The 14,909-nt window shown below is 31.8% G+C and overlaps 1 protein-coding gene across 1 annotated transcript in view; it reads right to left on the minus strand.

Moving 5' to 3' along the window:
- Nucleotides 1-14,909, minus strand: part of PSPC1 (paraspeckle component 1) — a 79,186-nt gene that overhangs the window by 25,588 nt on the left and 38,689 nt on the right. Inside the window, exons 7-8 of the mRNA XM_081815492.1 lie at nt 5,021-5,108; nt 1,614-1,783 (exon numbers count right to left, since the gene is read on the minus strand). Of these exons, the coding sequence (XP_081671618.1) occupies nt 1,614-1,783; nt 5,021-5,108 (258 nt within the window). The remainder of the gene's footprint in view (nt 1-1,613; nt 1,784-5,020; nt 5,109-14,909) is intronic.

Raw genomic sequence — 14,909 nt, forward strand, 5'->3', positions numbered from 1 at the left:
ATTGAAAAACATTTAAAAAATTTCAACAGCAATGCTTTTAACAAAGAAAGTACTAGTACAGAGTTATAATTTCAGTATTAAAACTTTAGAGGTGTTTTTCCAGAAAGACTATTAATGGGAAAATATAGTTTTTAAAAACTGACAATATACTAATATGTACTACTAATAGCACAATTAAATAAACATCTGAATCCTATGCTTTGGAAAACTTTACAATAATAACAACATATGTTAATCTCAAAGGTTGACCAGAACTCCCTACATGCAGTAGTAAAATGTCACTGTGAAAAAGACCAAAGGTAACATTTAAATAAAGGTTACAATTTCAGGGGGATGGGTGGGAAAATGGACCAGTTAATATTATTTTAAGTTACTAAAGATGATTATAGGCTACAGAAAAACTTAACCAAAGTAGTCTAAGTTTTTACTTAGCTTTTAGACATTTTACTATAAAATAAAGCCTCCAGAGACGGAAACAAGTACACTAATTATATATCATGCGCCATCTGATCATAGTAGGTACTATGGCACTGCCTTTTTATCTCTGTACACACTCATTAAAAAAAAAAAAACTGTTAGCATGTCCAATTTTTCCAAATTTTTGTAAGACTGCATTTAAAGTAAATAAATTTTAAAATGATGAAACACTGTATCCATCAATTCTAAGACGCACATTCACTTTTAACATCTCTGAAATCAGTATGGATTTACAGTTGATGGCATGTCTGAATTTAATTGGCAGTGCTTTTTCTTTCTTAGCAGCAATGGCGCCTTAACATTTGTGGTAGTTCCAAAACTAAACTGCCTTTTCCAAAATATACAATCAACCAATTTTCCTTTTCTAAATGTTATTTAGAACAACCATTAACAAAAACCAAATGAAAAAATGTTCTGCCAAGAGCCTCATTTAAACAGTGATAGATTTTAAGGAAAATGAGAAGTTATCAGTCTTGCTACTGGTATTCAAGTAAAATAAGAACTACTGAAAAATTTTGCTTTTATAACTACTTAACCCACACAAAGATATCTTCACACTGTCAAATCAAGACATAAACTGTAGGCTTTAAAATTTTGTAACAAATAATGAATAATTCTATAAGACTGCAAAATGTAAATTTAAAATACACTTTAAAACTTTAATGTACATTATTTTATAGTTAGAATAAGTTCCCTGAAATTAATCGTAAATGGTCTTTTTATTAAAAATGTTTACTGAAAATGTGTTTTCACACATACTGGAGTTTCATTCCCCACCAAAGGTAAGGAGTCCACAGAGGAAAAGAACACAATCTTAAAATACTTGACCTTTACAGTGGATACTGGTAAGAGGTGGATACATACTAAAAGCAATATAAAAATAACTGTAATTAACATGTATCTGCCATATACTTGAGTACAAAAGCATGCCATGAATGGTAAATATAACTCTTGTGATACGTAAAAACTGCCTCTCATAAGTCAATATAACTTCACAAAATTACGTTTTCTTCACTGCATATTGACCTTTACCGCCAAAACAAATGATGCCAAATTATGTTAAGTGTGAAGTTACCTTTGGGGCAGAAAAGTATATATTACTGAATATAATCAAAATAATGTTTATGATACATTACCACTGCTCCATTATCTGGCATCATTGGAGTTCCCATATTTGCAGCTCCTTCTGGTCCCATGGCAGGACCAGGACCCATTGGTGGGCCAGGTATAGTTCCTCTGTTGTTCATATTCATACCCATCATTGGAGGAGGACCTTGGTTACCAGCAGGTGCTGGGCTAAATGCATCTACGCAAAACAATCTATACTTAGAGCTGTCCTATCTTAGTTTAGTAAACATTAAAAATTTAACAATACTTATGCAAACTATATAACAAGACTATCATAAAATTATTTTCCTTCTTTGAGAATGGGACACTTAATTATCTACTCTGTAATAGAGCATTACCTACACTATAGAATTTTCATCCCAAAATCAAATGTACATAAAACAAATGAGACAACTATCAACTATTTTAGAATATTTGAGACTGTCAAAGTTTTGAAAGTTTTTTAAAAAATGAGTATTACTTGCTACAGTCTGCTTTTTAACTAACTACTCTCTTAACAATGGTAACTATACCTTATAAATTAACGGCAAAGGATTAGCACTTGGCAAATACAAATATGTATATAAAGTTCACTAAAACTAACCTCTTGACTTTAATGTAAGTTACAAAACATACCCCTAAATTACAGGAGGTACTATTTTTTAACTTTAAAATTTACAGAAATAGGCAATCTAAACAACTAAAAAGGGTTGTGATGACAAAGCTTATTTTTTAAAAGCATATATATATAGATAAAATATTAATAGAGCTATATGAATTTTTTTGACATGTTAAAAATTCTGGAAATGGGGACAATCAGACATACTTCAAATTTTTTCATCAAAAAGATATCCACCCGGCCTCATGTTAATTGCAATAATTTTTGAGCTGAAATATTGTATTTATAATGGCTTCAAATACAACATTTTTAGGTATCTTCTTTGAATTTTTTAATTTTTAAAGTACTCATACTTCTTTTCATTAAAAATTCATAACAAAGACTAACTCCAACTTAAAGAGTTTTCTTCTAGTATTTCATTCTATAGGTCAATTTTATGACACTCAGAACTCAATTTCTCAAGAACACATTATAACAGGAGATGGTATCTCCATTCAAACCCAGAATTCTACACAGTATCTAATGCAGCTGACCTCTACATAGGACTGAGCCCAGGGAGGAGCTGGGAGGAAAAAGTCTTACTCCCTACCAGTCCCTGGCAATATATACACTACCACTCGTTCTCAACCTAATCCCCAGGAACCTACCACTTCATGGGAAGAAATTACTTCCTTAATCCCAAAATGTTCTTGCTTATTGATAAATCGAACATTATAACTATCCAAGAATATTTCTATTCCCTTAGCATAGCTATAAATAAAAATTTTTACTAGAACTCCATGACATGTCCCACATGGAAATGAGGAAGAATGGAGACACTATCTATAAGGAATCTTAACTTTCCCTAAAAAGAACAGATCAAGGATTAGGTTTTTCTTCTCTTTTTAGTAAAACATAATTGTTACATTTAACTTGCAAGACTCAAATATAACTATACAACTATGGGTATAATAAAGTAAATAAAAAATAACATTTCCAACTATCAGTATTGTTTCTAGTAATTAAGCTTTCTATCACACAGATATAATTAAACTAAATTTAAAGATCTAAGAAACGTTAGAATTATCTGGTCCCCTGAAAAGCAGTTTTATAATCCATGTTTCGCTTGGTAGACAGACTGGTGATAAACCAGAAAACCTATTGCCACATTCTAACAATATAACTTGATAGGATATGACAATTTAATGATTCAACAGTGGCATTCAACTGCATGATAATGATTCATAACTCCAGTAAACCATTAGGACAAAGTCTCAGATTGAATAAAATGTATACAGGAGAAAAGTAAATGGACTGGACTTAAGGGGAGTTGAGAAAGTGCTCAACTGTAATACAGTTCTCCGATGAAATAAAATGCCATAAAAATTTTTAGTTCTCTTAAATTACTAACTAAATAAGGAATCTAAAGGTACACTCTCATTATTCTTCTGATGAAGCTGCTAACTAAAATAGAATGTTTTCAAGGTCTCGGCAACATCAGAAATACTTCATTTGCTTCTAATGTTAATGACAATCTAATAATTATAATGGCATTGCCAAGTACCTACAACCCATAACCTCACACTATAACCCTTAAAACCACTTGGATTATATTATACACCATTCTACAATTTACTTTGAAAAGACATAAAATTGAACTATTGGTACATTACTATATATTCAACTGTGTCTTATATACTAGAACTGTGCCTATAGAACTTATGTATTTTGTTCACCAATTAATTCATGTATCCATTGTAACTAACTTCACAATTAAGATCTTTATAGGTAAGGGCCATGTATCATGCTTCCTTTGTATACCAGAGATGCTCAGTAACTTCTTACTGGTAAGAAAAATGACCAAATTAATAGCAATAAACAATTTTAGATGATCTGATTGGAAGTAGCAAATAAACTGCATGAGAAATAGGGAAAAAGGTTGATCACAGAAAATGTTCATTCCACATATTAGATGCTTTAAGATTTTTTTACTCTATACACTATATATCCTAAGTACTACATGCTAATGGTAATGTAATCTTTACAACAATATGTACATTTTGAGTTACGTGAAAATTTTAATTTTGTGACAGCTTCTGTGGGACAATATGAAATTAATATATTAAAAATTTATCTGATTTTTAAGTGTATGACATTTCAAATTTACTGTTTCCCTCAATAGTGGAGAAGCTAATGTAGGCACTTTCTTCAAAACTTTACATCGACTCTAAAGATATGCATCCGCCCAGATGTAAAAGACACATCTCATTTCCTTGACATGTCACAGACGCCTCCGAACAGTGCACTTCTGTGCACAATATGGTAGGTTAGGGCAAAATAAGCTAAACATTCAGAAAAATGAATAAAAGTAACTCCACTTACACAAAAGGTTACCTTACCAATAAAAATTTATAAAATACTCTCAAGAAGTTTAAAAACACTACACACTCAGAAACTATCAAACTTCTAAGAAAGGTTAAAAGAGGCAATTTGAAAGCATGAAATTTGATTTTTTAAAAATGCAACAATATAGCTGCATTACACCATGGAATGACTGAACAGGTTTCAGGTTCTAACAAAACCTAGTTATAGGTTTCTTTCATTAAATCTCTTAAAACATAATATACCTTTTAGCCTTCAATGAAACAAAATTCTTCCTTAGCATATTATTTTTAATATACTTGTATTTTTTTTCAACTTAATAAATATAAGAGATTTCACCATTACAAACGTTGGTTCCAAATTTTAGTTTGTTACTGATACGTAGATACCACAAACAGCATGTACAATTACCCAAAGAATTACAAGTTACAGAAGGCTTTTGCTTCAAATCCCTACCTCCCATGTTTATTGCTCCACGGGGACCCATATCACCCATTCTCATTTCCTGTTCTCTCTGTAAGTAAGCATAGTTGTCACAGTCAACCTATCGATCTTATGACTTTACATTTCCCATCTAAAATCAAAAAGAAAAGAATAAATTGGGACATCACTTTCCATTTAAAAAAATTAAAAATTTCCAACATCACTTACTTATTAAGAACACTGAAAAGAAACTTCAATCTCCCATGTCTGATATACCACAGAGCTTAGAGCACTCAGTTTATACTACTAGATTATCAATGTGTCAGATTACATAAAATCTACAGAATGTTTTTAATGTTCAATAGAGCAAAGACGTATGCCTAGATTCCAAAAAAAGAAAAATCTAATATTAATAACCACCAGGGCCAATTATTTTTTCCTCCCAGGACACTGAAGTCTTAAAACAAAAAGACCATTAACCCTTTTATATTCAAATGTATTCAAACATCCAACACAAACAGCTGTGGGGCACTAAGCTAAAAATAAAGTTATATGGACAATTTTCATTGTTAATACATCTTTGCATTTTTATTCAAATACTTGAGCATTGTTTCACCCAAGACCTAAAGATTTGCCATGAAAAGTCCCCATGACGCACAAACAGTTGTTAAAAGTTCAACATAACACTGCTTCCTTTATTTGAACAAGGGTTTTGCTTGGAAATCTAAATAAAAGTGTTATTACACAGTCGGCAAGTTCTGAAACAAAATGCTCTTGAGGTTAACTGTGATACAAAAGATCATGCAAATGACAAACTTTTAAATTTCAGTAAAATTCAACTACTTCGAAAAACTAATTCATTAACAGTAATATTATTAGTATTAGTTATTAATTCTGTATAACTATAGAATTAACGTCGATGAAATCTCTAGGTGAAATTACTCAACATATTGTAATTCAAATTTGCACTATTATTTAATGACCTTTTCCATTATCAGACCAGTGTGTTAAATGTAGCAATCACAAAACACATTCTGAGACAAAAGTAGCAATGTCTAAAACTTTAAAAAAAAAAAAAAAAAGCACAATTTTTCTTTTAAAAGCAGTTCTATTAAAATGTGCTTAAAATTCCATTTAGTAATACAAAATATCAGTGAAAAGCACCTATAAAAGCTAGGGAAAAAAGGAAAGAAAAGCCTATGGTATATGGTAGATAAATGCCACTAAGCAGCTAATCAACTGCCCATATCTAACCTAATGGACATGCCTCAAATTGTAACCTTTAATGAGCTGTGGTAAAAAACAAAACAAAACAAAACACATCACTTACACAGCATCATAAAGAAATGTTTGTCACATTATGTAGAAAATGTAAATCCCAAAACTTTCTCAAAGCTATTTTTTTTAAACTTGCCTAAAACTAAATTTGTCTCTTCTCATCAAATGTTTGGCTAGTGATGGATACTACTAACAAGCAAAACAGCTAGACTATTTCATAGAACGGATTTCTGATGAAGTCATATGGAAAATACTACTTTATGATCACACTTAACACTATCATCAATAAATCAAATACAAGTTGTCATTTCCTCATCACTAGAACCTGATAAAATGTAGACTGCCTTCAGCATATCCAAAATCATCCAGGTATTATTTATAGCAGACACCTGTTATTGAAAAGCTGGTTCCATTTCAGCACCACAGTAAAATACACGGATATTTTGATCATGACATCTTTGGGGAACAAGGGTTTAATTTTTATTTTTACTTTTGGATTTGCCTTAACTATGAAAGATGAAGAATGCAATATCTAACCAACAGAGGGTAATTAAGATATGATATGAATTTGTATTCATATTGTTTGCATTTGTATTCATATTCTTATTGTTTGAGACTTCAATTTTCAAATCCCCCTTAAGTTTTCTGACATCCTAACTGGATGCCTGTGATTCACTGGTGGAGGGCAAAGAAGGAGATGTTTTTATTATCTCCTCAGTATTTCATCTGTACCTATCATTTTCCAAAATAACAGTATTTATTAGCTTTATTATTCACAAAATTCAGTACTTTTTAAATTATTCTATTATTCTATTTTCTTCATTAATAGAATTCTGAAGAGATTAATATGCTAAATACATTTATGGATTTTTTTTAAAGAAGCTTTTATTTATTAAATAATCTCTACACCCAGCATGGGGCTCTAACTTACGACCCCAAGATCAAGAGTCACATGGTCTACTGACTGAGCCAGCCAGGTGCCCCAAGACTTACGGTTTTTAAAGTCAATTTATTCAACAGTGGCCATAACATTCCCTTTCTGATGCTCTATTAGAAACTGGTTCCAGGGGCATGTGGCTAGCTCAGTCAGAAGAGCATGCGACTCTTGGATCTCAGGGTTGTGGGTTCAAGCCCCACGCTGGGTGTAGAAATCACTTAAAAAATCTTAAAAAAAGAAACAACTGGTTTTCCAGTTTTAAAATATCTTTCTTTAAATGAGATAATCAGAATGTCTTACAATAATACATGCTAATGTAGCATATCACTGTGCTAAAATACCTATATATATAAAAGCATTTTTCACTAAATACACATACACTCCATTTATTTAATAGTGTTGATGCTTCCTTAAAGAAAATTACTAAGTACTATTTTATACAGCTTCACATATTAAGAAAAAGAAATAGTATAATTGGATGATAGATCATTTTTAAACTATTTTAGAAGGAGCAAAAGAAGTTTTCAACTTCCTAGTCCTATCTTTTTTTTTTTAAAGATTTTATTTATTGGTCAGAGGGAGAGAGAAAGAGAGAGCACAAGCAAGAGGAGCGGCAGGCAGAGCAGGCAAGAGAAAAGCAGGCTCCTGGCTGAGCAAGGAGTCCAATGCGGGACTTGATCCCAGGACCCAGGGATCATGACCAGAGCCGAAAGCAGACGCCCAAGTGACTGAGCCACCCAGGAGTCCCTTCCTAGTCATATCTTAAGATTACTGTCATTTTTATCAAAATCCACTGCTACATACTTCAGGTAAAATGCAAGGGTCAGAGATTATATTTAAAGGTAGTGGTTAGCAATGAATATTAAGACAGTACTTCTCATTATAACTTGATTTATCAAATATCAGTAAGGAGAAACTTGGAAGTTCACTATTAACTGTGTACCCACCTAAAAAGCAATACACAAGACTCTCACTTCTATGAATTCTAATATTTGAAATTAGAACTGGTGCATAATATACATGGTATTTTTGGAATACAAATTTTAATGCTTTATTGCTTTACACCAAAAATTAGAGTTACAATTTAACATGAAACAACTTAAAGGTAAACAAAATCTCGAAAGACTGCACTGCAATAAGATAATAAAGCTATGATTAAAACTTGGTTTAATTAATTCAATTACTCTTCATAGCAACCCTATAAAGTAGGTCTACTGTTATCCTATTTTAGAGATCATAAAACTGAGGCACAGCACTGTTAAATAACTTACTCAAGGTTGAACTGACCTAAAAAATTCTGCCAAGAGAGTTCATTAAGTTTTTACCTTCACAAAACACCTTCACTTTTTTCAAGGATTCCAACAAAGCCTAACAAAAGGCGAGATTTTTAATTTATTCTTATTATATTCATAAGTCGTGCCTTTCCATTAAAAGAATTATGCATATGTATTCCTGAGCTTGTCACTGAAGTATGCTTAAATTCACAGCTGACCAAAAAAGCAAGCAAAGTATGAATGATTTCCAGAACCACTTATCAAAGCAGCATTCCATTAAAACAATGGATCTCAGAGTGTGGCTGATGGGAGTACTGAGTCCGCAAGACCCTTTCAGGAAGTGTACACATTCAAAACTGTTTCATGTCTTACTAAACATTAGAACACAATTATAAAACTATCATCTAACTGGGCTTTTCAGTCTATTAACATTTGTAGGGATGGTGTACAAGCAATTGGAGGCAAAAATCTTGGTATTTTAGCACAAATCGAAGCACTTACACTCAATTTTTACTAGTAACTATCATTGTTACAAGGGAGCAGCGGGCAGGACAGCAGAGGAGAGGCTGCTGCCCACACAACTAGTTTTAAAATTTCAACTAGAATATGTAGATGAATACGTACAGGAAGCAGTTAAAATTATTTTTATTGAATCACTACATGTCTTTAATTATGCAACAAAACAGGATATATACATAAAGCACTTCTGCTGCATTCTGAAATACGGTAGTCCTTCAAGAAAAACATTCTTATGACGGGGTTGTAAACGGAACAAGACAGCATCTGACAACTATGATTACTGACTTGTGTACAGGCGTCCCTTGTTTTTCAAAAGTGTGCATTACGCCACTTGGCTTTTATAAAAGACCTACATTTGTAGTATCTGTTTTTGCTAACCAAAACAGGATTTTCGCTTTTATGGAAAAAGGCAAAAAGTGAATATAAAGTTGTGTGTTTTGCAGCAAGTTATTTTAGAGGCACCACAAACCTAGAGCAACGAAAAGTGCTACCACCAAGCTCCATCCCTGAGAATATTCTTAGCATCTCTGGATCAAGCTGCCATAGCTTTGAACTATGTGTGAACATCTGCGCTTTATCTAGATTTATTCTGTGCATCAGTTAGCAAGATGTGTACTAAAGTCTCAGAGAAGCCTAAGAGGTTATAATTTGGGTTCAGAAACTTTCCAAACATTTTTTATATAAAAATGTTAACTGCTTCTTCAGTTGATGCCATTTTGGCTTACAAAAGGTATCATAGGAATGTTATACTTTGGGATAGCATTTGGCAGACATTTTCTGACAAGATCAGTGGTTGATATTAAGAAATGTAATTTGTTTTTAATTCTGTGTAATAAAATACATTAAAATTTAGAAGATGTGTATAACTCAATGGATCAGTATTTTTCTAATGTTTGGTATATGACATTACAAAATCATGCATGGGTAAAAAAATAATCCATTCAAAGTTCCAGGTAGCCTAATGGATTATAATGCAATGAAAACTACTGCTTGTCAAGTTTTCTGTAGTATTTAACAAGAATATCCACAATTATCTGAAAAGGTTAAAATATACTCATCTCCATTTTACTAATTACTTATCTAAGTAAAGCCAGATTTTCTTCATGCACTTTAACCAAAAGAGCATTCTGCAACAGATGGAATGCAAAAGCAAATATGGGAAGCCAGCCATTTTCTATAAAGCCAAACATTAAACAAATTTACAAAACAGTAAAACAATAGCACTCTTCCCACTACATTAAAGTGGAACATCAAGAATATCTGCAAAAAGTAAAATAAGGCCAGTGTTCCCACTACATCCCATTTTCTTTCAACTTTCTCTCTTATTATCTAATATGGTAAACACTGATGTAACAAAACCAAACCAAAGCTCTTAGGGGTCTTCAATAATTTTTAACAGTGTAAAAAAATGTCAAAACCCAGAAATTTAAGAACCAATGCTTTTTAAGTTCCAGTCAGTATTCGTTCATGAAAATAAAAATAGAAAATTTGCACTAATGTAAAGTAACTAAACCAGTGCAGAACTTTACATTATTTTATATAGAATAGGATCTTTTCTTTAAATACCTAATACTCAAAATATCAACCTGTGAATTTAAAGATACTGTAGCTTCTTTTTTTAGATAACCAAATTTAAAGGATTCACACAGTACACAAAGATGAGTCTAAAATAAAGTAATGCCTAAGGTTTAGAAAACAGTGAACTATGTAAATAATGATTTAACATAGTATCAACTGAAACATTCTGCAATGATAAAGATATATTCATCTGACACTAATTAAATTCCTGTTTGAATGAATAGTCTTAATAACCACAATCATTATTCTTTAATTTATAAAGATCTTTCACGTACATTTCTGAAGAAGCCTCTAAGGGATTGTCAAAGGATCACCATGTACCATCTACGTTCAATATCTTGATAAAGAAAATGCTAGAATTCCCGATGTAAAAATACTGACACAGAACATTTAAATCTACTAAAGGAAATATAATTCTAGAGAAATGTCTTAAGTCTGGGAAATAACAAGATTCAACCTTTTTATAATTATTTCTAAAAATAAATTATACTTAGTACTGGGAAACATATCTTTTCCTTCACTAGAGAAGATTACATAAAGAATAAAGATTATTAGCTAGCTAGTCAGACTGTCAAGAAATTAAACAAATTAGCAGCTGAAATACTATCTAACAAACAGCATATCTGGAAGTAAAAAATGGAAAAATCAATTACATGAAATATTAAGAAAACAGGTATAAAGAAAAAAAATTCAAAATAAAAGGTAGGCCTCTTTGCCAAGAAATTACTCATTCATTTAGAAAGTGTTACAATCCTCAAGGGTATGCATCAACAAAGTAATCTTTTCTTAATAAAAATGAAGTAATTTTAAACTAAAAAGGGAAGTAAGACATGTTTCCACTGATATAAATAATAGCATGCAAACTTTCAAACATAATGAACAGAGAATGCTTGGAAGACATTTTTACTTCAAGTAATTAAAAACAATAACTTCCAAAACACAGTACTCACTACTAGACCGGGGGAAGGGGGGTATTTTTTAAAGCAACCTAAGACAAACTTTCAATAAATACAATCTATGATGGGTGTTTCCCCCAGTTTGAATACATGCATTCCATGATATCTGCATACACGAATACTGGGAAAATGTTCCTCAGTTTTATGACTGTTAAAATGAAATTTTACACCATATTATCAATTAGGTAATTGCAAATTAAGACAACAATGAGATACCACAACACACCAACTGGAATGGCCAAAATCCTAAACACTGACAACACATAGTGCTGGCAAGGATGTAGAGAAATAGGAATTCTCATTCACTGCTGATAGGGATTATAAATGGCATATTCACTTTGGAAGACAATTTAACAGTTTCTTACAAAACTAAAGATACTCTTACATACATACAATCCAGCAACTATACTCCTTGGTATTTACACAAAGGAGTTGAAAACTTATGACTACACGAAAACCTGCACATGGATGTTTACAGCAGCTTTTTCAGAATTGCCAAAACTTGGAAACAACCAAGATGTCCTTCAGTAGGTGAATGGATAAACAAAATGTGGTACATCCAGACAATGAGACATTATTTAGCACTAAAAATAAACAAGCTATCAAGCCATGAAAAGACACAGAGTAACCTTAAAATGCTTATTACCAAAAAGTCATTATGAAAAGGCTACATATTATACGATTCCAACTACATGACATTCTGGAAAAGGTAAAACTATATATAGACAGTAACAGAATCAGTGGTTGACCAGGATTAGGAAGAAGAGAAGGATGAATAGGTAGAGGACAGAGGATTTTTAAGGCAGTGAAACTATTTTGTATACTGTAACAATGGGTACACGTCATTATACATTTGTCAAAAGTCCACAGAATGTCCAAAACCAAGAGTGAACCCTAACATAAACTATGGTCTCTTGGTGATAAGATGTGTCATTCTGATAGTGAAGGAGTCTGAATGTATGTTGGGGGAAGGAGATATATGGGAAATCTCTATCTTCGGCTCAATTTTGCTATGGATCTAAGACTACTCTAAAATTTAGTCTATTAAAATTATTTAATTTTTTGTCAGAAAGAGAGAGAAAAAGCACAAGCAGGGGAAGCAGCAGGGAGAGGGAGAAGGAGGCTCCCCACTGAGCATGGAGCCTGATGTGGAACTCGATCCCAGGATCCTGGGATCATGACCTGAGCCGAAGGCAGATGCTTAACCAATTGTGCCACCCAGGCATCCCTATTAAAAATTTTTAATGTTTCTTTTTGAATAATCAATTATAAATATATGAATTTATACTGTAATTTTTAGTCACGAATAAAAATTTGTTACTTGTTAAATTTCAAATCAGAAATAAGAGGAATTAACAAATATAAGTAGGGGGACTTACATCTTAGCTCACTATATTCATTAACCTCAAGATACATACCTCTTAATCTAGATTCCCTCAATGTATTTTTAAAGCCTGGTTTCGGTACCTTTAAAAGATTATTCTGGTGTCACTGTCAAATTCAGAAATTGCAGCTTTTTAATAACTATGGTGGTTTTCTAACTGAAGATTAATTAAATCTAATTACATATAATCACCATGTATCAAGAGACTGAAGGGAATATTTTAAACAAATTAATTTTTTAAACAAATTCATATTCAACTGAGAATATTTTTAACCATATACCCAAGGGACATTTTCAAAAATTATCATTATCATCATCACTTTTCAACTGTCATGGCAAACTCTGAAGAGATGCTTTTAAAAACTGAAATTGACTAGGAATATTTATTCTTCAAATTTAGTTATTTTATCCTAAACTCTTAAATCAGCCACGACGGTATCAGCTACAGCACAAACACAATATTTTGAATAGTATCCTATCAAAGCTCACATAATACTGGTAATTGGTTTGCATTTCTTCACCCATAACCTCTTAACCAGTACATTTCCTTATCAAAGTCGAAACAACTATCAGGACTGGCCAGACCAAGATATGAAAGATGAAACAAAAAGATAAATATAAACTGTATAAGAAGAAATGCCCAACTGGTCCCATCAACAGACGAAAGCAGTGGAAGGAGCAAACGAGCACATGTGTTCCAATATATAAATAATTAAAGTATGTATTTAATGGAGAATCTTTTTGTTCATGATACTAGGCATTAAACAAATTATTTTAGTAGTATGCCAGAAGCTTTTAAATTTTAACAAATTATATATTTTTCCTAAGTAGATAACTCAAAGCAACAGGTACAATTATAGTAATTTTATAAATATATAAGTGGTAACTAAATAAAATTCAAATATTTAAAATACACAATTATAAGAAAAACTACTATAATAAGCATATCAATTGTTAAAAAGCAGAATTTTAAAAAGCAGTACTAGGCCAAATGAAGAAGTTACTTTGTGAGAAACATGGTAAATTTACAACCAGAAAACACAGAATTTGAAATGTGGTGTACAATATAGTGCAGGATATCGTAAGACAAAGTATAGGCAAACTTACCCATATACTTTCAATTATTTGAAATTTTAAACAGAAATAAATGCATTTCATCAGCAGAGCATGCTCACAAACCCAAGTTCCTACCCCCCATCACTAATAGATAATAACTACACAGAGATATTAACATTCACATTTATTTAGCCTGATTTGGTATAAAACACTGACATTTTAAGTAATACTACAGAACTTCATGTCCTCAATACAAAGTACAGAAGATACTAATGGAGACTGGGTATAAAACTCTGACATTTCAGGTTATACTACAGAACTATAATACAAAGTACAGAAGATATTAGATGGAGAATAACCTAAAAAAAAATTTTTTTTGACATAACCACCTTGTAAAACAACTCCTGTTTGAGGGGGGCTCTAAGTATAACGTTAAGAAGTCACAAAGCAGAAATAACAGGTTAAATTTTTATGTCTTCCTAGATTCTTTTTAATTCAAATTATTTAATACCTAAAAATTCTTATTTATATTATGTTATTCTTATAACACATGTGACATCTCAAAAACTGTTTACTTTAGTTGAACATTTCTATTTGCCAAACTTGACTTTCCTCCTCTCCAACTTCAGTTAATGTTTACCTTTCTTGGGGTTGGAGAGGTAAACATTAACTGAAAGATCTTAACATTCTGAACAAAGATTAGAAGGACTTACCATTTCAAATGAAAAGACATGATGTATACCTACAACACAGTGGAATAATAAACCAATCATATCAGTTAAAAAAAAAAAAAAAACCAGAATATTATGCAGCCATCAAAAGGAATGAGATCTTGCCATTTGCAACGACGTGGATGGAACTGGAGGGTATTATGTTGAGTGAAATAAGTCAAACAGAGAAAGACATGTATCATATGATCTCACTGATATGAGGAATTCTT

This window comes from Leptonychotes weddellii, chromosome 3 (genome assembly GCF_054177405.1).
Source record: "Leptonychotes weddellii isolate Sample4059 chromosome 3, ASM5417740v2, whole genome shotgun sequence".
NCBI lineage: Eukaryota > Metazoa > Chordata > Mammalia > Carnivora > Phocidae > Leptonychotes > Leptonychotes weddellii.